Genomic DNA, 22,647 nt, shown 5'->3' on the forward strand with positions numbered 1-22,647 from the left:
CACACACACACACACACTGGACTGAAGGAGCGGGATCTGGGTTTTGAGTAGTGGTGACCCTTCATTATTGCTGGAACTTAAGAAGTGCAAGAGAGAGAAATACATTTGCTTCATGACTTGTCTACAGCAGTTCATTCCATCTCACTTTTGTTTCGGCAAGAAGATGACACCATGGAGAGTCACAATCAAAACAAAACAAGAAAAAAGCACAAAAATAGAAAAGAAAGAAAAAGAACTCACATCTCCATAACAGGTAGCTGTCTTTCTCAGTGAAGATTCTAAGATTTCATTCTGCGGTTGATTCTGAATTGGAAGTGAAACGTGCGGGTATCTGAAGTGCTGGGTGCTGGGACATGCCCTCGGGCGATAAAGCAATGGTAACACAATTCCTTTTAGTGACTCTTCTACTAGGACAAGCCCATGCTTTAAGGGACGCGATGCAGGAGGACCTGGGTAAGGAGCGGGCATCCAGGTGTTTCACGTGGAGGGAAGCTGGGTGACACGGAGTGGCAGGAACGCCAAGCAGGGATTTCTCGTTGTGATCAATGAATCCACCTGCTACTGGCGACCCTCCTTTGGTTGATATTTATTTTCAACGAAACGAGAATGCATGAAACCTAGTGCATCCATGACAGTCCCCAAGACACACACTCACACCATCAAACAGCAGAACAAACCACAGAACAAAAGGGAGTGAGATCATGCAAAATCCTACTTTTACCAGCTAGGAGGAAAACGTTAACAGCTTTCGGTACAGAACATGGCCGCTTTTCAAACATAATTTAATTACTTGTTGACATTATATGAAACTTACTTTAAATACAATAGTTTGAAAGAAAAATGGTGTTACAATAGAAAACCACAACAAAAGGTGTGTAAATAAACAGTTATATTGGCTATAAAAGGCAGAGACAGGGAGGGGAAAGCCCTGGAGAAAAGAACTCCTGTAGCCACTATTTACAGTGGTGGGTCCAGCTCTGTCTGAAGTCACAGGGAAAAATAACTCCGTTCAGCCAATGGACCCTGTGGAGCTGTCTGGGAAAGGACAGGGCAGGTGAACTTGGCCTCCAAACTGGAAATCTAAGCAGTCTCTCACCTTGAATATATATGTTCTTGGGGATGAGGTGGGTCTTTCTCTGTAACTGCAAATGGAACTAACACTGTCCACAGCCCAGAGCCTCCCTCTGCCCCTTCACCCAGTGCATCAGTGTGTCACTGCCCAAATTATTACAACTTTGTCTATTTCCAGGTTCAAAATGTCAAACGGTTCTGTAAGCAAAGAACCCCATGCCTCAAGGATGCTGGGACGCCATCCTTTCCAGAAAACTCAAATGCACCTGAGAGGGTATGTTTCTGAAGACTGAAGAGGGATACTTCATTGATAGAATTTATAATGAATCCAAAGGAACAGGAGTCAGGCTCCAGCCTGCTGACGGGAAACATTCTTGCAGGGCTTCTAGACCCTTCCAGACCCTTTGGAAGGCCTCCAGACCCTTGACTGGTTCAGAATTTGCTTAGAGCAGTGTTCTCCGCTAGGGGCAACTCTTGTTCCCAGGGAACATTTTTGGTAGTCAACTCGGGGTCTTACTGGCATCTATCGGGTAGTGACCAGGGATGCTGTTAGCCTATGATGCCCAGGGGAATCCCCTGCAACAGAGTATCCAGCCTCAGATGTCAAGAGAGCTGAGCCCAAGAACTCTGGATTTAGATGACATGCAGAGGTGCTTGTGCACAATTTTTCCTGTTTCTTCATGGTCACCTTGGACATTTTTGGTGACGACAAATACTGGAAACATTTGAAACTGTATGCCCTTCCTGCTAGATGGTGGAGATGAATGTCCTTAATGACAGAATTACCTTCCTGGTTGGGATGAGAACCCACGGACACCTTCGTGGAGCTTCAGAGAGCACCTCTGGGGCCACCTGCCTCTGTCCTGTTGGACTTCGAGTTCTGGTCACGAGATGGTCCCGAGTCAGACGGGTGCGTCCTGCCTACGTGGATGCAGGGTGCTGTCCTTACAGGAGAGAGTTTCAGATGGTTGGAAAGTTTAGTTTCAAACAAATAGGTGCTGTGTGTAAGAAGCGTTTCCCGGACTTCACCTGTCAAACTTCCTTGACCTAAAAATGAAGGGTCATTCTGAATCCTTCTTTTACGGATTTAAAAATGAGAATAATATACACAGCGAGCAGGGTAAGAAATGTACTGACGGTAAGAAATCCAGGCCTGGGGCTGCAAACAAAACCTTAACTGAGGTCTAGGATGGGCCTTCTGCAGGGAAAATAGCCTTCTGGTCATAGGTAGAACCCAGCAGGGAAGGAGGACAGAACCAAAGAAATGAGTGTGGAATTTAGAATAAAATTTTGGTTTCTGGGGGATTTTATTACCTGAAAATTTCAAAAGGAATTAAGGTTCTAATTTCAGGACCGGTGTTAAAAATGTAGTGATAGGTTTTGAGGGGGGGGCCCTTAAAAGTACTGATATGACGGAGCAGAGGACAGTAGTCCCAGGTGCCCCAGGGGAACAGGAGTTCATCCCACGTGACAACAGGCCTGGGAAGGCTTAGCTGTGAGCTGAGCAACCTCACGGTCTGGAAATCGAGAATGAGTCCAAAGGCTGTGCAACCCCTTGCTCCCTCTGCCCAATGGTCACTCGTCTCCAACAACGTGCAGAATTTGACTTAGAATCATATCTCTGTTTAGAACCTGTGGCCTGTCTTCCCTGGATGCACACGCAGCTTCCGGCCCTGCTGTAGGGGCACTCACCCCCAGGGTCGGCTCACGACCGCAGCTCAGGGGCTGCGCACACGGCTCCTGGGACCTCGGAAACCCCATCTGGGGCGTGAATCCCATGCTTAGCACGGAACCGGCTCATTCCTTCCCGGGCTTCCGCCTGTTTTTATAAAATTCTCTCCGAACATGACCCATCATTTGGAGGACAGCAATTTCTAGGGAGCAACAGGGGAGGGGATTTCAGCCAGCGGTCTACAGAATTGTCTAGTAAGAGAGCATTTCGGGGGCTCCAAATGGAACCCTGCATCTAACAAGAAAAACTTCTTGTTTTCAAAAGCAAACCAACTCAGAACAAAACGAAACACGACCTAGAGGTCAAAGCACAGCAGTCGGTCCATCCCGGCTGCCCGCGCAGGGGCTGGCGCGGGTCCTGGATGCTCTTCCTGGGGGCGGGGCGCGGTCCGCGGGTGGGGGTGGGGGGGTGCTTTAGCTCATGTGGAAGCGGTGCTCCCCCCGTGTGATGTGGGACGAGAACTCGTAGCGGTCCTGGCTGTGGTAGCCGCACATGTTGCACTCGAAGGGATCTCGGAAGCCGTGGCAGCCCATGTGGATGGTGTACATGACGTGGTCCAGGAAGAGCACGCGACAGTGTTCGCACCTGTACACCTTGAGGGGCTCCCCGCTCGTGCCGATCACGCGCAGCGCGTCCGCGGGGCCCTCGGAGGCGGCGCGCAGCACGTCGTAGGCCGCGTGCTCCTCCTTGATGGACAGGCCGTTGCGCGCGTGAGGGGTGAAGTGGTTGGTCAGGTAGATGAGGCCGCCCCGCTGCTCCTCCGTGTTGCTCTCGGTGTCCGTGGAGTCCTGGCAGCTGTTGCTCGGCGACGCCTCGCGCTCGGAGGACGCGGACTTGGCCTTGGAGAGCAGCAGCAGGTTCTCCACGGCGCCGTCCTGGGCCGAGTGGTTGGAGCGCGCGGGGCCCTCGGCGTGGGGCTTGTGGAGGTGGTACATGGGGCTGAGCACCGGGACCACGTCGGAGCTGCCCGGGGGCGTCTGCACCAGGGGGCGCAGGGACTCGGCCCCCAGGTAGCTGATGGCGTTGTTGATGGCCTGGTCCATCACGTGCGTCTGCATCATCTCGTTCTCCTTCTCGTAGCTGGCGCTGCCGTCGTAGGGCAGGTCCGACAGGCACTTGTCCCCTGTGGGAAGCGGGGGACAGTCAGAGAGGCCCAGGTTACCTCTGCACCCGGCGGCAAGAGCTGACAACTACACCTGCAGGGCACCGACCTCGGGAGCACCTCCAACATGGGGGAGAGCTGACACATCTCTGCCTGCCGGGCACCTGGCACGGGGCTCTGCCCGGGGTCGGCGTTTAAAACCAATTTGTCTGGACAGATCAATAAATGAATCGGGGAAATAAGGATGGTGTGCCGATTTAAACAGCATATATTCAAACGGATGAAACCAATACTTGTGTCTTTTACGCCGGATGTTATAAACATTTTTATATTTAACATTAATATTTAAATGATGTATTTTCAATATACTGTTGTAAGAAATTTACAATGACTGCTTAATTTATCAAATTTATTTAATTAAAACATAATTATATGATTTCAACAATGTGTGACGTACTTATTTAAAATAATATTATCTCGTATGTTTTAAATTCCCATCTTTAATACGCTAGAATAAGGCTTAATCAAAAATACGAAAACTGTATATTCTTTATAGTGAAATGGTATCAGTCTTGTCAGTAGCACAAAGCTGGCTCTGACTTGCGTGAGAGTGAAAAGCATCATCGGACGCGCCGGCCTCCACATCCTGCCTGGCCTCCAATTCCACTCTCGCCTCCCAGCCCTTAGCAGCACTGAGCCTGTGCTGCAGAGTCACGTGGTGGAGAGCCGGGAGCAAAGCAAGGAGGCTCCAGGGGTTACGTTTACTTGTCCTTTCAAACAATTACTGAACATGAACGATGGCCGAGAATTGTTGTCAAGGACTTGTCAGCAAGCTTAGCCTCAAGAAACTTAAGGTCTAATATCACGGTTTGTAGAAGGCGGCGAGCTCGCTTCCCCTGGAAAGGGGAAATTTGAGAAAAGATTTGACTTCTTGTAATTAACTTTCGAGTATAAATTTTCACAATGAAATAAAATGAATATACTTGAAGATACACCTTCCCGATATACTGGTTCTAAGCTCAGTAGGAAACCATGGCTTCATTAGCAAATTCATTAATGAACTGTCTGTCCTCATGGTCAGGGCTATTGATTCACTGGACTTTCAGCGGTGGTTAGTTAATAAGTCACAGGACGAGAGGCCATCCACAGGCAGGTCTGAATTGTTTACGTTTCACCCCTCGCTCTGCTTCTTTCCTTCTCGCACCAAATCTCCACCAAGCGTCCACCCTGAAGCAGACAGGAGGGACGGAATGGCCAACAAGCAACAGTGGTCCCCATTCTCAGCAGCCCACAGGGGAGACAGACATTAACACATGATAACATGCAGTGCATCCCTGTCTGAGAAGTCGCATGAAAGGAAAGGAAGGTTTGCTACGGGGACCTAATGAAGCTTTCTAGTATGATGAGGCATATTCCTGCCACTTATCAATGGTCACAGATTTTTTTAAGGATTAATAATAAGTCTAGGAAGTATGGAGCAGTTTATCCTTCTGTTGCTAAGAGCTGGCTGCAGACCGTGAAGTGTGTCCCACACAGGAGAAGCAAGAGGACGGAGAGGAGAGGGAGACTGGAGCCTTGAAGGGATGGGTGAAGGTGGCCAGAGCCCTGGGCGGATCAGTAGGCTGGGTAAACCCTGCAGAGACTGTGTCTGAAGGAAGACAGAAAGGTCCGAAGGAAGGAAGCACCCTTCTCGGTCACTGGCGGGAGGCAAAGGTGAGGAATGCCTTCCGGCTGCCTAAGGGTCCAGGTTACAGCTGATGGTGGCTGGAGCGGCTGGTGACAGCAAGGACCCCCACACCTCCCACACTGAAACCTGACAGCACGGTCTGCAGCTAGTTCTTAGCAACGAAAGGAAAAATTGCTCCACAGTTCGTAGACTTATTAATAATCCTCAAAAATGTCCGTAACCTTTGATAACTGTCCAGGAGTATGCCCCATCATACGAGAAAGCATCACTAGGTCCCACTTCTTGCTTTGTTAGGGATGTGTATCATACAGCGGCCTGGCTCTCATTCATTCAAATCTGCTGGTGGTCAGGAGTGACACACGCCCTGACAACAGTACAATGTGACCCTTGGATGACACAAAGAAACTTGTCAGTGGACTGCCACGCCCTCTGCAGAACTGCAACAGAATGGAATTTCTACGTAAGTTGGGTGGCAGGGATCACAGAAGTGGTGTTTCTCCCCATTTAAGGTTAGAAGTAATTGAGTAGCATTACAGAAACCACGTGGGTTTTTTTTTCCTGTTTTTGTGTCGAGGTGCCAAGTGTCTGGTTACATTAACCTCAGAGGAGAAGGAGTCCCTTCTGGCTGGTATCTCAGTCTGTCTCTCCACCAAACCCCAGCAGGGAGGGGAGGGGAGTGGACTTCACAGACAATTCTGATACATATAGAAGTGCTTACAGCTCCACCAAAATTGTGCTTTCCCACCTAATCATCCTGTTTCTCCCAAAGTCATGGTTCTGTGGTTTCCTAAGCAACCACTGAAATCTGTTGGTTTTAAAACTGGGAATCAACAACAAAAGGAGGTAGGAAATAAACAACAACAACATAGATTTCAGACTCACGTGGCATATTAAAACCACCCACAGAATTTCTCTTCCCTAATATTCCACAAAGTGAGAAAATCCCACAACGTTCACTTTGGCAATATGCTAAAGAAAGGTACATAGTCTAATGAAATACATGTTTATAAAAAATCAAGGACCAAGGAAAGAAAATTCTGGCATGAGATACATGGCAAAGCTTGCCCGTTGATCTCACTTACAAAAACCTTAAGTATGAATCAACAAAATCTTCAGCATTTTCCCTAATATCCTCATATCCATAGAGAATCAATTCAAATAGGTGTCTTTTTCCACTTATGATCAAAAAGCAGTTAAAACCTCTGCTAATGAGACCAGGTGACCCTGGCCAAGTGAGCAGTGAGACTGGTTCTCTGGATGGGAGATAGGAGTTAAGTCCTCAATGCTGTACACTGGGAGGAAATAGCCCAAAGGACCAGAGCAGGCCCCTGTGGGAAATACTCCCCAACCAGGTACAGTACAGTGATAACTGGTTTAGGGCATTTAACCAGGTCTCAGAACGAGGGACAGAGGGTGGAGAGGAACTCTTTTAACAAAGGCTGCACTTCGCCTCACCTGAACTCTCCCAACCCCATCCTTGGCATTCTTTCAGTATTGAGAAAAGTCAATAGCTCTCACAAGAAAAAAAAAAATCTCAGATACAATAGGAAGAATGTAGACATGTCAATCAAACTCTATCAGCCCAAGCTGAATAAGCAAGATGAAAAGAAAAGGTCATGGTTGCTGTGAAGATATTTTCTAGCAAGACAAGGGAAGAAAGGAAGTGAAACACAGACCACTAAGCCCATCCTAGGGAAAAGCTTAATTCAAGGAAGAGAAGTAATGTTTCATAATTGCTTTGTGACACAGATTCAATTAAAAAAGATACTGAAACATGGCAGGCTAAAACAACAGAATAAGATGAAAACAGAGATTTTCGATCTCAGGAAACAAAATGAGGTCCAAACAGTATTATTACAGAATTAACACATGGATTAGAAACATCAAGTAATAGAACATAAACTCCTAAAAATGGAATTACTAACATAGAGGAAAAACACAAGATAATAACAGTGAATAAATGTGAAAAAGCCAAAAAAATAAACTTAGAGAAATGCTAACAGATATGGAAGACAAACTCTCCAACATAAGGACATCTGGTATCTCTGAATAGAGATCACAGCAGATGAAACAAAATATATATTTATAAAAAAGAGAATTTCCAAGAAATAAAAGAGAAAAGAAGGGAATCCCCAGATTAAAATGTCAGGAAATTTTTATTCAGAATGCAAAAACACCAAGACACATCCCAGTTAGGGTATTTAACTTTTAGGTTAAAGAAAAAACTCTTCAGGCATTCAGAGAGAAAATGAAAATCTTGCCTTCAGTCATGATGGCAAGATCTAAAAAGTTCCCAGGGGAAAAAAAAGAGTGAACAACATCACATACTTGTCAGAATGCTCTTCAGGTAGAAAGGCAGCAGGCAGACCTCCTCAAACACAAAGCAATTATGAAAACAGAACACCTACAGAAGCTTCTTGAAAAGAGTGGCATGTAAAGTCCAATCAATTAAGAGATCACTCTAAATAAATAGAAATAGTAGTAGAAGGGCTGGGTCTGAGCCTCTCTTGAGTTCAAACTCAGAGCTCTTTCAATCCCACCAATACCCTGCCAGCTTGTACGGTTACAGCTGCATTCCTACACACTCTTTCTGAATTTGTATACAAGATAGACCACTTCTAGAGGTTAGAGGTCCATCTCCTTTTTAATTTTAGAGATGGAGAAACCACAGGTTAGGAGTGGTTGATGAAAACCCCATCAAGTTGACATGAGGGTAAGGTAGTCATCTGGGGGCAAGAAGAGGCATTAGTTTAGAAATAAACTGCCAATCACCAAACTCTTGGGCAAACACCTAACAGAACACACAGCCAGTTCTGAGCCCTTTTTTCCAATCTCCACTCTGCCATCCTTGTCCTACTGTCTACTGTCGTTCCCCCCGGGACCCTGCCACTTCTCCTGTGCTGTCCACCTCTCCCCAGTGACTCCTTTTTACCTTAGCTTTGCTTGACCAGACAGACGGGTTCTGGTTTTGTTTGTTTGTTTGTTTATTTATTTATTTATTTATAAACAGCATCTAAATCTCAATACAACACCTAAATTGTGGTCTCACCCGCGGTGGCTACTGCGGAGTTTCACAGATAGTTATTTGAAGTCTCCATAAGCTGCAGGGGCTGAAATGCCCATTTATAAAGCCCTTGGTATCCCTCACTTTCCTCACCTGAAGGAGGAAGTGGTACCCAGCTCCCCAGGGCCCGTGACTGTCAACAATCCTCGGGCACACGTACTGCTCTATCTCTCCTGGTCACCGGCCCCCAAGCCCCCTCCACACAAGGCCTCCAGGGAGGAGCTGAGGGGCCCCAGGCTCGCCTCCACCCGGTGCTACCTGAAATCCCACCCGCAGCACTTGGTCCTCCACGTCACGTCACTCCCACTCTGCACAGGAAACGTGAGGCCTCCCCCCCGCCCAACAGTCTAAAGGCTCAGGTTTGTGTGGGCGACTCCCCAGACCACGTCTCCAGCCGGTGGTTTGCAAAAGTGTTTTTTAACTGAATCCTTCCTCCCCCCACCCCTCCCAACACCCGGCCTCCGATCAAAATGAAGCCTGTTTTAAGTGTCAGAGACAGGATGGAGCCCAAGAACTTGGCCTTCTGTTGGTCCTGCCCACCTCCTGCAGGAAAGCAGCTGCCCCAGCCCTCACTGACCACTAACCCCGTGCTGGACCCACGCCCTCTCCCAACACACATTTCCCAGGCTCCCACAGGGCGTCACTCAGAAAGCCCTTGAAAACGAGCAGCTCAGACCCAGACTCTATCTTTTCCCAGAACCTGTCAATGGCACATGGGTCCCCATGACTCATAACTTCCATCCCCCAGTCCCGGCACGGCCCCCATACCTCCCTCCCTCCACCACAGCCCCACCGTCCTCGCATTTCCAGTCAGTCTTTGGCACTCGAGCTCTCTATTTTCCAAGATGTGGCTCCAATCAAAAACATGCCAATGCTTTCTTCTGCCTACTGCATTGAGGCTACCTTTCTCACCTTGGCATTCCAAGGCCATTCACCTGTGGCCAGAGCTGACTCAGGCTTTACTATTATGGCTCCCCTGAGGATCCGTGGGTCACCCTGGGATGCGCTCTGCTTGTCAGACGTGTCCACACGTCCCGCTCCAGCTCCCAAACGGCATCATCATTTCTCTGTATTTGTATCCATCTGCCTAGAACCCTCCTCCATTCTTCCACTGTCAAAAATGTGTTGAAATCCTCTTCCTCCCTCCCAGTGACAGGTCACTGTCAGCTTCACAAGCTTTTACTGATCCTCTTCCCTGGACGTGACCCTCCCTCCTGCTAGTCCTCCCTGGACGTGACCCTCCCCCCTGGTAGTCCTCCTTGGACATGACCCTCCCCCCTGGTCATCCTCCCTGGACGTGACCCTCCCCCCTGGTAGTCCTCCTTGGATGTGACCCTCCCCTCTGGTCCTCCTCCCTGGACATGACCCTTCCCCCTGGTCCTCCTCCCTGGACATGACCCTCCCCCCTGGTCCTCCTCCCTGGACGTGACCCTCTCCCCCCAATCCTCTTCCCTGGACATGACCCTCCCCACCCCGGTCCTCTTCCCTGGACGTGACCCTCTCCTCTATGTTCCTCCTTCTACATTATCTTCATGATATTATCTTCACACTGAGGGCTTCTAAATGTTGTCACTTCCTTGGTGCTAATCTAGGTTCATAAAACCCCGTGATATACGTAAAGAGTGGAACCAAGGCTGGAGAGTTTGACTAATTTTGCGAAGGTGACAGTGTGGCTGTGAACTCACACCCTCAGGCTGGGTCCCCAGCCCAGAGCCCTTCGCCCCTCCCTCCTGCCCAGGTGTCATCCTTCTTGAACTCCCAGGGTCTGGGCTGGATGATGGCTACATTGGCAATAACCTCCTAGAGGAAGGGCTGTCCCACCCTGAAAGCACCTGGCACAGGTAGAGTCAGCGGTATCTCCTTGCTGGGCACCTCACAGGCCAGTTGCCCTGCAATTCTGCCCTTTTAGCCTTCAAAGTAGCCCATGTGGGGAGTATTATGAGCTTCTTCTGAAAAATGAGCACCTGAGGCTCAGAGAGGCTGCTCTCCAGGCCATGCCCCCGCTGCCCTGTGCTCACTGACAGGCCACCCCCAAAGGACACAGAGCGCCCACGGGCAGATCTCACCGAGTGCCCCAGAAGCTGCAGAACCACCTCTAAGGACAACTCCTGGGAGAAGGTCTATTATTTTTAAGAAGCCTATTGGAAAACCATTCCGAGATATTTGAGAAATGTTAAGTTTGCCAATGTTTGCTTTTTAAAAAATGAGATATGTTTTCCTTTCTTCTACCCTCAACTAATCACCATCTAAAGCACCCGCGTGGTTGTTCTTTTAAGAGACAGGAAACGTTTAACTCTTACCAACAAATTTCTGAGGCATAGAGCTCTTACGTTTGGCGACGTTACTTGCTAGTCTGTCCAGCACGAGCGAGCGCTCCGATCCCATCTTGCACAGGTCTTCTGCCATTTCACTGTGATTAGTTTCTTCTTTAATGACTAAAGTCAAAGACAGTTAGAAAGACCAGTTTAGAAACACTTACGGTGAAAGGATTCAGTCTCATCATCAGTGTTAAATATGACATGTGTTAAGCGCCTACAAGAGCCAGGATCTTCCCGGAGATTATTTCTAATCTTCCTAGCAACCCTGCCAGCCAGATGGAGGCTGACCAGAGCCACCTGCTAATGACACCTGCCTTATCCCCCAAGACCAGAGAATAAGCACCACCACTGTCCCTAGAAGCCGGATTGTGATTAAGTAATTGTGTCCCTTTGACAAGTCCTCTTAACTTTTCAAATACACCCCAATCCACTAATTCAGTCAATCCTGACAGCAGCCCTCCTGAGAGTCAAAGAACTCTCAGCTAGAAATGATCCAAGGCTCGGACTCTGCCACAGTGGACAGAGGTGCAGGAGAAAGCTGGCCACAGAGATGCTGCAGCCAATCCTGGCAACATGGGAATGAACTCAGAGCTCTTGGACCCTGAACACAGCAAACCGGAAAATCAAAAAAACATGCACCGTAAGAAATCTAGAAATTGTGGAGGTGAATGTTGATCTAGGAAGTGTTTCTAGCCAACCTGTGCTTTTCTATGTCATCCCTTTCTTTCCATAATTGAAGACACAGCTTTGTATCCTGCGTAACCATCCGTGTTCTAGTTTTTATGGTTGGATTTTTGGAAATATCGCTCTTTCATCCCCCTGCAATTTCTCCTAAGCTATGAGAAGCTAAAAATGCAAACTGATTATCTTCCAAATGGCTAATCAATTCTTCCCACACCGATTCTGAAAAGTCCACTGAAATTCCACTGCTCTGTGCTTCTTCCTTTTTCAGATGGGACGGGCTGATTGATCACAGGGTCTCTGGAAGTTTTACTCATTTCTATTATGGATTTGTCTGTCCATTCTTCAAAGAGGTCCAGATGACAGCTACGTTTGAATACAGCATTAGACATTACTCTTCTTTTTAAAAAAATGCCATTTCCCTCATTTGCTTTTCCAGATACACTTTATAACATTCCAATAAGATTGACAAACCAATTTCATGCTAAAACCATGCTGTGATCCCAGAGGACACACGTGCAGTGTCCAGGCCTCTCTCCCTGTGACTCCTCCATGTTTTCTGGCCCCAGTATTGTTTGCTAGCTTTCTTCATCATGGACTGCACATGACCTGCTAAGATTATTTCTAAGCATTTTATGTCTTCATTGCTTCACGATGAACGCCACTTTGAAAAAATATATTTCAAATTGGTTATTATCGCTGGTAAATTTAATTTTTTAGCCTTGGAAATGTGGGTTTCTTATTAAATGGACAAACGTAACAGCCCACACCCTGATTTATACGAGGGGTACCCATAAAATCTGTAGAATTCAATTGCACTGGTAGTATTTTTGATCTATCAAGCTGATATGCTTCCCGGTGTATCCATCCTTCTCTGCAAAGCCGGGCCTGTGGCCTGTCCAGGGCGTCTACAGCACCTCGAGCTGGGTTTCCTCTCTGCCAGGCCATGGGGCCTCCTGAGACCCTCAGAGACAGCACAGTGAGGGGCCACGAGCCCAGGGCTCCCAGACCACTGACTCTTCTGCCATTTGATTCATTTCTCTCTAAGCTTGTAACACAATCTGTGCACCTAAGGCTCAAGGGAACCTCATGTTTTCCACAAAGACATTAGGAAATTATGACAGATGACCAAAAAGCCTTTTCCTAAATAAAATCATATTCAGAAAAATCAAATCTTCGCTACATCTCATAAGCTAGGCTTTGTCTATACCTAAAGCCCAAAGAATGGCGCCAACCTAAGGGGATGGGGAGGGGTGAGCCTGCTTAAGGGCCCATCTGAGTGCTCATGGGGGCTGGTCCTGGGGGTCCCGGGAGGGATGGGTCATGAGAAATGCACAGAGGGCACAGGTCAACCAGCCCAGCACAGCGAGACCCCCACCCACTGCCTGCCCGAGACCCGGTGTAGCCTTGCACGAATTCCACTGGCTTTTATGGACCCTCAACCAGCACTAACTCCACAGGAGAAGCCGTCTCATCTGAGTACAGCACAGAAAGCCATCATGAAGAATCCCAAACCATCTGATCACCAAAGGAAATCAATCTGCATCTTAGGACTAAATGGATCCACACTCTCTCTGTTTACGTCTTTCACTTTACGTTATCTCAGATCAGAGCCAAATGTTATCTCGAGATGCAATACACAGCGAAGCATCAGAGCACATGAGGAAAAAAAGCAAGCTTCCCTTGAAACCTGTGACAGCTGCAAGACTACAGACAGTCAGGGTCTTCCAATCATCCCACGTTCCAGGCAGGTGCCAACACTGATGAATGAAAACATGGCCTGAAAGCTCTTATTTGATCCACTTCACGAAAAAATCATTTTTAAAACCAGATTTCACATCTTATTTTGATGACTAAGCACAAAGAAGCAATTGATACTCCAGGTTAAAAAAAAAAAATACACCAAAAACCAGAAAGAAAAGAAAAAAACCCAGACTTTCAAGGGTCACTACAATCTTAGAAGCTTCCCCAGACTTCGAGAGGAAGGGGTTTCAAGGTCACGTGCTCCCTGGTAAGAGGAGGTCTTGGAAAGCTGGGAAGCACAGGGCACTCCTAGTGAGAGTTCAGCGGCCAAAAACATCCCTCCATCCCAGCCGTGGTGGCTCCCGGGCCTGTGCTCTGGTCCAGCTGCATCCCAGCGGGCAGGGGGCCCTCCTTCCCCCCAGCTGGGGAGGGAGGGGGAGCCAAGGCCAGGCAGCCTGTGCCCTCGGCGCTTACCTGGGTACAGTGTGCCTGGAAGGCCCATGCTTTGCAAGTAGTTGTGGCAGCGCTCTTTGTGTTCCTCTAAAGAGCTTCGCTGTTTATAGCTTCGGCCACAATATCCACATTTGTGAGGCTTACCAACTGCAGGAGACACAATGGAGTTCAAGACCCCGATTAAATAGCGGCCGTACGTGTCATGGGAAGGCATGCAATACACTTTTTACCAAAAAGGCAAAAAAAACTCTGCTCTTGAGAGCTAAAAGCATTATGGGCTCCGTCGAGTTGACTGAATTTAAAGATGTGAATGCCCAGGGGTTTCCTGATTGTACCAAGAACTCCTGTTACCTTTTTATCATTTTAACTTGCTCACTGCCTAACAAATTCTCTTCTACTTAAATCACAAAGTCTGAACTTTAACTGGAAGAAACAAACCACTGCAGTGTTATAACAGGGATGCCCGACAACAGGGCAGAGATGTGAGGAAGGCCTGAGCTGGCTGGATAAGATACAGACTCAGCTCCAAAGTTGGCCTCTTGTCCATGGCCACACCGTGGGCCAGGTCTGGAGTGACAGTGGCGTCAGGTCTGATGCAACCAAAGTGAATTCAACTCCTAAACTAGTGCTAAACAAATACCTGAGGTCTGTAAGACACCACAGTGGATAAATAGACTTTAATGAAATAAGCATTTTGTTTCCAAAATGTATTTTCTTGTTCTAACCTGGAAAAGCTCTGTTTTCTCCCCAAAGACCTTTAGGGATGGCATGGCTTCTAGATCAGCCCTGTCCCACAGAATTTACTATGAAGAAGGAAATGTTCTCCACCTGTTCTTTCCAATATGGCAGCCACCAGCCACGCGTGTCCACTGAGCATTCGAAGTATGGCTCACGCCACTAAGAACAGAAGTTTGAATTTTGTTTAACTAATTAAAATTTATACACCACATATGGCTCATGGCTACTGTATTGAGCAGTGCACTTCTATACAGAGTTTAGTTCTTCCTGAATTTTATTGAGTGGTATTTTAGGAAAAGAAGACTAGCACAAGTTCATATCATGCCTAAGTTTAAAGATTTTAATAGCATTTTAGGAGATAAAATGGATAAAGGATCTTCTATTATTTATACAATACAAATTTCCATCCTAAAGCCAGAACCTTTTAGTTCCTTCTCATATTGTTAGATTTCACATATTTGAGAGTATTATGTCAAAATCGATGCCATCCAAATAGGACTGTTTGGTGAAACGGCTTAACCAAATCTTGTATTGGTTAAATCTCTTCCTTAGGTGAACAGAAACTATGGTTTAAGAAGACTAGACGAAAACCAAAATTTGACTTCTGGAACATTTACTGGAGGGAAAAGGGAGCTTTTATTATCTGGAGAAAGTGTTGTATCCCTAACATCAGAGAAACAACATTGATGTAGACAATGTTGCTAAAACCGCACGTTTTATTGAGTATGGCCTTTAGAAACTCATAGAATATAGATAACCCACTCAATGTCTCTTCCTGGAAAAGTTACAGCTTTAGCAAATTTCCATACATATGGCCTGGTGTCTGAATACCCATTTCTGTCTGCGTATATGATTGATTTTAACTCTGGAACATAAGAAGTTCATGAAAGCAACTGAACGAAAGTATATCTTGAAGTGTAGTCCACTGTTCTGCAGGAAAGAAGGTCTCTAGCCAAGCTTGCAATTTCCAACGAAAGCAGAGAAGAAGGGAGGGGAACCCCTCCTCACCCTTCCAGACTACCCAAGCCCCTCTTATCAGTACGGGACAAATCCTATAGCCGGAACCTCAGGCCACCACCTGTTGCCAGGGAAAGCTACCAGGTGGATGGTGGTTTTTAGTGGAATGGGGGTGTGGCCATTTCACAACGGACTAGAACGTGACCATATCTGAGTTTGCAGACAAAGGCTGAAGTCCTCACTTCATTCTAGTGAAATCATCTTGTAGAACCTAAGTCATTGTCTTTTTTTCTTTTTTTGCAGGAGTTGTGTGTCTGTGGCACTTTCCGACGGCAGAATCACCAGCAGCCCTGGATCAATGATGGTTTTCTCACTACAGTTTTGTCTACTCGCTCATCAGTGGATCCCTAATAGAAATAAAGTGTCCAGAGTCTACCACTGTTATATATAATCAGCCACACTGAGCAGGATACCATCATGCCTCAAATGAAATAAGCAGGCATGGAGCCAGAATAAGTTAAAATACTGCACTAGATATTTCTAACTTCACCATAGAACTGATACACAGGAGAGATTTCTGTTGCCAATCAGAGTGACCCAGGGATGACGACAGTATGGTTGGTGTCAAGCTAGGGCTGAGTCTTTGTGTTTTCTACCAAAGGGGATATTGTGCATCCTACAACTCTAATGCAGTGTTACTGCTGTGATGATGTCAACCTGACTCCACATGAAGGCCACCTGTGAAGTTTCTCTGCCCTAGGCCCCCTGGTAGGCTCTGTACACAGACGGTGTCACTGTCACATCGGAAGCCTACAGAGACCCTGCAAACCTCCACCTCTGGGGGGACGACACATGTGCTCCTTATTAGCCACACGTGTAAGCACCTGCAAATGCTCACTGTTGCGGCGTCATCATCCCGCTTTGGGGGAGCCGCCTGTCTTCCTGTCCCCTGCAGCAAGGTCCTCCCCAGCCCTCAGCAGGGCCCAAGCCCCACAGGCACCCCCGCCGACCTCTCCTCGTGGAGAAGCCACTCCTCGGCTTCGTGTGGCTCCTTTCTCGGAAGATTCTGAGAAGCTCTCCCACGCCATCCCAGGGTTCTAAGAGCATGTGGGAGCCTCCGCCACGCTGACGGTCAGGAAGGAGGCCGGAACGAGGGGCGATGGCCGGACCGAGCATCTGAGAAGCAGAGCTGCCGGGACCCGCCCCCCACTGTCCCCGTGGCCTTGCGCTGACTCCCTGCAGGCACCACCCACCAGAGGAGGACCACCTCCCCACAACACTTGTAAATGCCCAGCACCTCCCTTTCCAGGACCACATGCTCACCGGGAACTTTTCCGAAGGTGAGCCTAGAAACTCGCCCTGTGGCTAGACCCAAGCCCTGCCTCCTCCTGGATGGACTCCTCCCGCCCGAGACTGACTGTCCCCTCCCTGCGCTCCTGCTGCCCCTCGGATGCTCGCACCACGGTACCCGGCACACGCTGGGGCTCTGCCGTCTCCTCCCCAGGGTGCTCAGTAAATGTGTGACGAGGAAGCGGCCCCAACCCTGGCATCAACTACACCCGTCACCTCTGGGGAGCGGGGCCTGAGCGCAAGCCAACCTTCCCCAAGGACACGCATCCCCGCCTCCTGTGCTGCCGTCCTGGGGGCGTCGGGGGGAGCTGGGCTACAGCCTCTTCCTCTCCCACTGCAGGTCTGGACAGTCTGATCAGTGAGCTCCCTGAGGGCAGGGGCGAGGGCCCATCACCTCCTGCTCTCGGGGCTGGAAGGGCGTGATGTCAAATACCCCTGCGGGTGGCGTGCTGGCACAGCACACATTCCCTACCCTGTCCTCTGACCTGGAAGGTTACGGGGCCACTGGATCATGAAACACCAAGGAAGCTTCTCCGGGGACAGAAGATCCAGTCTACTCAGAGGTGGATCTGTGCTCTCAGGCTGGAGCGCTTCGAATATCGTGGGACATTCTCGCTTACCATGACCTTGCTGAGACCCTGATTACTCAGGACGCATTTACTAAAATCTTATAACGGCCCCAAACCGAACTCTCCCACGGAGGCCTCGGCTGGCCTCTGGCGTGACCGTTGCACTTGGGCCCAGTCGGGAGCGCACCCTCAGGGAACAGGCAACACCCATCAGGACAGAATCACCTTATCTACCACCTTTGCAAAGAAAACTGGCCCCACGATGACTCCCGAAATGCTCGGCATGAAACAGTCGCGTGGGTGGCTTAGCAGTTAACATTGAGAGACGTATTTGGAAACTTTGGGGTGTTAGCGGCACACTCAAGACAATACGAGCTGCCAAATCCTTTAAAAGAGAAACCCACTTACCTGACACAAGGGGACGAGGAGGCCTCTTTTGAAATACTCTACCTAAGATGAGACGTGTGCGTGCGTGTGTGTGTGTGCGCACGCGTGTGTACGTTAAGGTTCCCCACCCATCCGAGCACGTGGGGGAGGGCACGGCTGTCTCCGTCACGTGCAGCCGATGCCCGGGGGAGCGGTGTCCCGGGAGCAGGGCATCCCTGAGAGGATGCCAGGCAGTCCCCAAGCCGAGCCCCGCCTGCGCCCAGAGGACCTACCGGAGTGCGTCCTCAGGTGGCCGGTGAGGGCATCCCGCCGGCGACATGCGTAGTTGCAGAGGTGGCACTTGAAGGGCTTCTCGCCTGAGTGAAGCTTGATGTGGCGGAGCAGGTTGCCCTTCTGCGTGAAGGAGGCCCCGCACTGGTTGCACTGGAAAGGCCGCTCTCCTGCGGGGACGAGAAGGGAGCCGGTGAGAGCGGGACCCAGCGCTGGGGCGAGGGGAGGACATGGCGAGAAAGTTGTTTCCCGAGGGCCCGGTGACTTCCACCGGCTGCAGGTTTGATGGAACGTGAGGCTTTCAGACTAAACCTGCCAGTTCCTTAACGCTTCACTGGTTGGGTCAATTTGATCTGAAAATCTAATTTTTTTCCCCTAAATCAGAACGGCACATCACAATGCAAATTCAAACTCATTTAAATAAAGCGGCGGCAACATTTTGTGATGAAGAGCCACTCTTCCTCATCAGCAGTTTTGGAATAAACCAATATCCAATTTTGCGTGTTGTGGCATTTGGTGGGGCTTTTAATGTGGCTTTTTTCAAAGGGTCTTTAAAATATGCCACTGAAGCAGCAAAATAAAAAGGAAACTCATTAAAAATGCATTTCAGGATCACAAGTTCATTTCAGCGTTACATTCTTATATTTAAATGAAAGGTACTTCATTATAACAGTTATAATAACTTCTTTTCATTTACATTTTCCCTGTATTTTCCCTTTCAATTTCTTCTCCATTACCTGTCTGTCCCTATGCAGGCAAATCAGGAAAGAGACAGACAGAGTGTGAGGGTGGGAGAGAGAGAGAAAGATTGAATAAAATGAGAAGTTGAGAAACTGGAGGGAAGGTCTGCACCGTCCAGAGAAAAGTCCCGAATCTCCCCGTGCTGCTGCCTCAAAATCTGACCTGCACTGAGGTTTCTGGCTTTTTGCTTTCCTCACAATCCTACAACCTTGAAGCTAGTATTGTTCTATCCATATTCATAGAAGACAGTTATATTTTCAGTACAAATATTCTAAGAGGTGCAATTTAGTTGTCACTAGGAATTCTTTCAGGGGTGGCACTACTGGAGTGGTGACAAAAACAAAAACAACAAAAAAACACTGGACCCTCTGCTGTGTGTCAGCATCTGTGCTCAAGAAATATGCTATTGAGTACGTCACAGGTCTCAGAATCTAAAATCGGTGAACATTTTTATTTAACTCTCAATTAAAAGAGGGATACATTTGTCATGTTTAAGTAAGCATTAAAGCTCTTTTAAAAACAAATGCTTTTTTTTCCTTTTTTTTTTTTAAGAAGGAGAGCTCTGTATGACCACAATATCTGGTGTTGAGATACCATGAGAATGCACTTCCTAGTAACAATTTTTTTTCAGAAAGAAGAATGTGTTAACATGTGCAGTCGATCTTCCCAATCGGCTTACGTGATTTTGGTGAACAAGACAGCACTTAGCAAAAGCGATTAAGTAGAAGCATATCTGGTCCTCTTAAAATCGACACCAGATTAAATTTCAAAGTCTATATCGGCCTCTGAATTTCATGATTACCATCATTCTTAATTTTAAGTGGGCAGGACCGATGTGCTACTGGAAAAACTGCAACTAATTTACAATGATATTCAATCATAGACCATTTGGAAACTTGACACGAACCAGAATATATTCAGAATTCTCCCAAATCTAGATCTAGATTGGACTTGGCTGACCAGAGGAAGTCCAGCAGGTGGGAAGGTGATTATAAAAGTAACTAACTACCTAAATCTCTGAGTTAGGAGGCCACACTGGATGAGATTAAAATAGCTGATAGTCAGGCAGCCCCGAGGAGCGTCCAATAGAGATTGTTAATTACCTACTAGAAACACTTCTGAGCCTTCACACACACACACACACACACACACACACACACACACACACACACACATGCGTGTGGCTGCCGTGCTTAACTCTAAGCAGACAAAAGAAGGAAGAAGAGTCCAGGGCGACCTCGCAGGGGAAAAGCCTCCACCCACTTGCTCTGGCAGGGGGACCCTCGGGCTGGCTGTTCTGGAAAGCTGGGTGGTCTCATGCCACGCAAATGAGTGTGACAAGGATGTGGGCCACTCTTGGTGACCAGCGTGCCTCAGTGTGACCCCACCCATTGTGAAGCGTCCCCTCTGTGCTGACGAGGTGTTTGTTGGGCTCCCCCCGAGCTCGGGCGGGCTGGAGGGAACACCGGCTTGGACCCTGCGGTCCAGCCAGCGTCTGTGCAGGACAGCCGGTCAGCAGAGTGAGAAAGGACAGATCCTTCCAGCCACGCGTCCCTTCGGCAGGACAGGGCAGGCAGGAAAGACAGGGGCCGTGCCTTGGAGAGTGCAATCTGTCTTCCAGTTTGAGTCATCGGCTCTCGTGTGTCCTGCTGGGCCTGGTGTCTTAATCCCGCTGGTAAGCTTTCCCGGAAATCTATCTGTTCCTGATTTGCTGTGCTGGCATGAAGATGTATCACAGGGCCCGGGGACCGGAAGACAGCGTTCCCTGAACTGACAACACGGAGCTCAACTCAAGGTGGTTGCCCTTTGGAGGTGTTAGCAGGAAAGGGATCAGGGCCCCGGAGCTAGACGACACAACGCGGCCCACGATACCTGGGTACTGCTACTGGTGATCGCTTGCCCCCCGCACGTATACGGCCGATGGGAGCCAAGTTAGACCAAGCTCCTCCAAGGCTGTATTCCCTTTTAGTTAATTGGGATGAGGGCTTTCATATCATTAATTCAAAATTTAGTTTTTAATCCCAGGAACTCTATAATCTGCCATTTCAGAGACTCCCTGTAAGAAATGTCTGCGCTCCTTTTCATAACTTAATTGGGCAAAAAAGAAAGTCTCCACGGATGCCCACATCATGAAATTTCTGACCCTATATCTGAAGAAAGCGAATTAAAAAATACACTGAACTACAAGGCTTCGCTTGGGCTATTGCAGCTGTGCCTTGGAACAGCACCCAGTGCGATGCCGTGTTTATAAAGCACGGAGACTCTGCCTTTCCGCCTTATAGACGGGAACAGAGTGGGCACAGGGCCGGACAGAATAACCATAATTCAGACACTTTTCCTGATGCTTCCTGTTGAAAATCCCATCGTTTAGAATCAGATTACTGCACGTTCCTCTCCCACTACCCTCCCTCTGACTCCCCCGTGAGCCCTCAGAAGTTGGCGGGAAAGTGTTACTACGACGCTTGAGTTTAAAAAAATGAAACTGAACAGCAAAACTGGGGAAGTGAAACGGTGTCATCAATGGACGACTCACACAAGGGCAGCCCTGGCCCCGCTCGGAGGCGGTGACGTGGGAGATTGCCCCGGACAGCTGCAGTCCTCCAGAAGGAAACCCCAGTGCGCCCAGCCGACTCGGTGACGGCAGGTGCAAGTCCTGGCTTCTGTGGGGACATTTGGTGGAGCCCAGGCTCCCCGAAGAAGGGCCCCCCGAAATGGCACTGTTTCCGGTCCACTGGCAACTGCATGTCCCACCACATACAGATGCTCCCAGTGTCCTCTGGGTCTGGACCAGAGTCTGCATTTTCAAAGGACACCCCAGTGATTTATGGGGACTTGACGTGTTAGAGAATTCAGGACGGGGTCGGTGATTAGCAAAGCATGTCTTTCTGATACATTCCACTCCGATTCCAGGAAAGTGTAAACCTTCTAGCATGTCTATTCATTCAAACCTAGTTTGGCCAAACTATTTCTATATAGACCTATGACTATATTTATGCAAAGTGGAAAAGCATTATGAAAACAAATCAGGAGTTCCTTGTTTCGTTTTTTTTTTTTTTTTTTTTTTAATAAAAGTCAAAGCAGGAACCATAAAACTGATGGTCTCTATGTCCCTCTTTCTGGAATGAACTTGTTCTGTAAGCGAAAGACTCTGCGTGTTGGCACCTACTTGGCCCGTGGCCACTATCTGTGGGCAGAAGTGGGCAGCAAACAGCCGGTCTACTCTGCATGTCTATGCTTGGCGGGTTTATTCATTAAATGCAATTATTCTTTTTATCAGGGCAGGCACTCATTATATTTTGGCCATTTAGGATGCCAGCATTTCATTCAGTTATCAAATATTTATTGAAGAGAACTTTCACTGTATAGTCAGGTTTTACATGAATTAGCAGGAAAGTAATTCATGTGCGAGGTCTATTTCTCCATCAGGAATGAATTGATATGGGTCCCGGTGTATCCTGTGAAGGGTCTATCAGTTAATTTCCACCTCGTTACAAAGCGGGGAGCCTGTCTACTCTCCTGCGAGCTTCCCTTGGGGCTGGATGTGGCGTGGACATTCCACCGGATAATTGGAGGATTAAGAGGCACATTAGGAAAAGCAAAGTCTGCTAAACTGTAGAAGTTAAGTTTTTACCGAAAACGAATGTTGACTGAAAATAAACATATTTTACGGTTTTCCAGATGTATGACAAACAGAAATTATTTTGGGAACTGCCTGATTCAAATACAAAAATGACAACTCCACAAAGGTCCGCATTTCCTGACAACCCAGCTGTTTTGCTCCATG

At 48.1% G+C, this 22,647-nt stretch overlaps 1 protein-coding gene across 6 annotated transcripts in view; it reads right to left on the reverse strand.

Annotated features, from left to right (window-relative positions):
• Window positions 1-3,081: 3,081 nt before the first annotated feature.
• The window catches only part of IKZF1 (IKAROS family zinc finger 1), an 88,991-nt gene continuing 69,425 nt past the window's right edge, over window positions 3,082-22,647 (reverse strand). For 2 of the 6 annotated variants that reach the window (XM_030871337.2, XM_030871334.2), the window contains 4 exons: window positions 18,125-18,292; window positions 13,873-13,998; window positions 10,957-11,091; window positions 3,082-3,926 (listed from right to left, as the gene is read on the reverse strand). In XM_030871337.2, coding sequence (XP_030727197.1) covers window positions 3,217-3,926; window positions 10,957-11,091; window positions 13,873-13,998; window positions 18,125-18,292 — 1,139 coding nt within the window. In that variant the 3' untranslated portion in view covers window positions 3,082-3,216. The remainder of the gene's footprint in view (window positions 3,927-10,956; window positions 11,092-13,872; window positions 13,999-18,124; window positions 18,293-22,647) is intronic. The other 4 variants (XM_030871339.2, XM_030871336.2, XM_030871338.2 and 1 more) reach the window with 3 other exon arrangements.

This window comes from Globicephala melas, chromosome 9 (assembly GCF_963455315.2).
Source record: "Globicephala melas chromosome 9, mGloMel1.2, whole genome shotgun sequence".
NCBI classification, from domain to species: Eukaryota; Metazoa; Chordata; class Mammalia; order Artiodactyla; family Delphinidae; genus Globicephala; species Globicephala melas.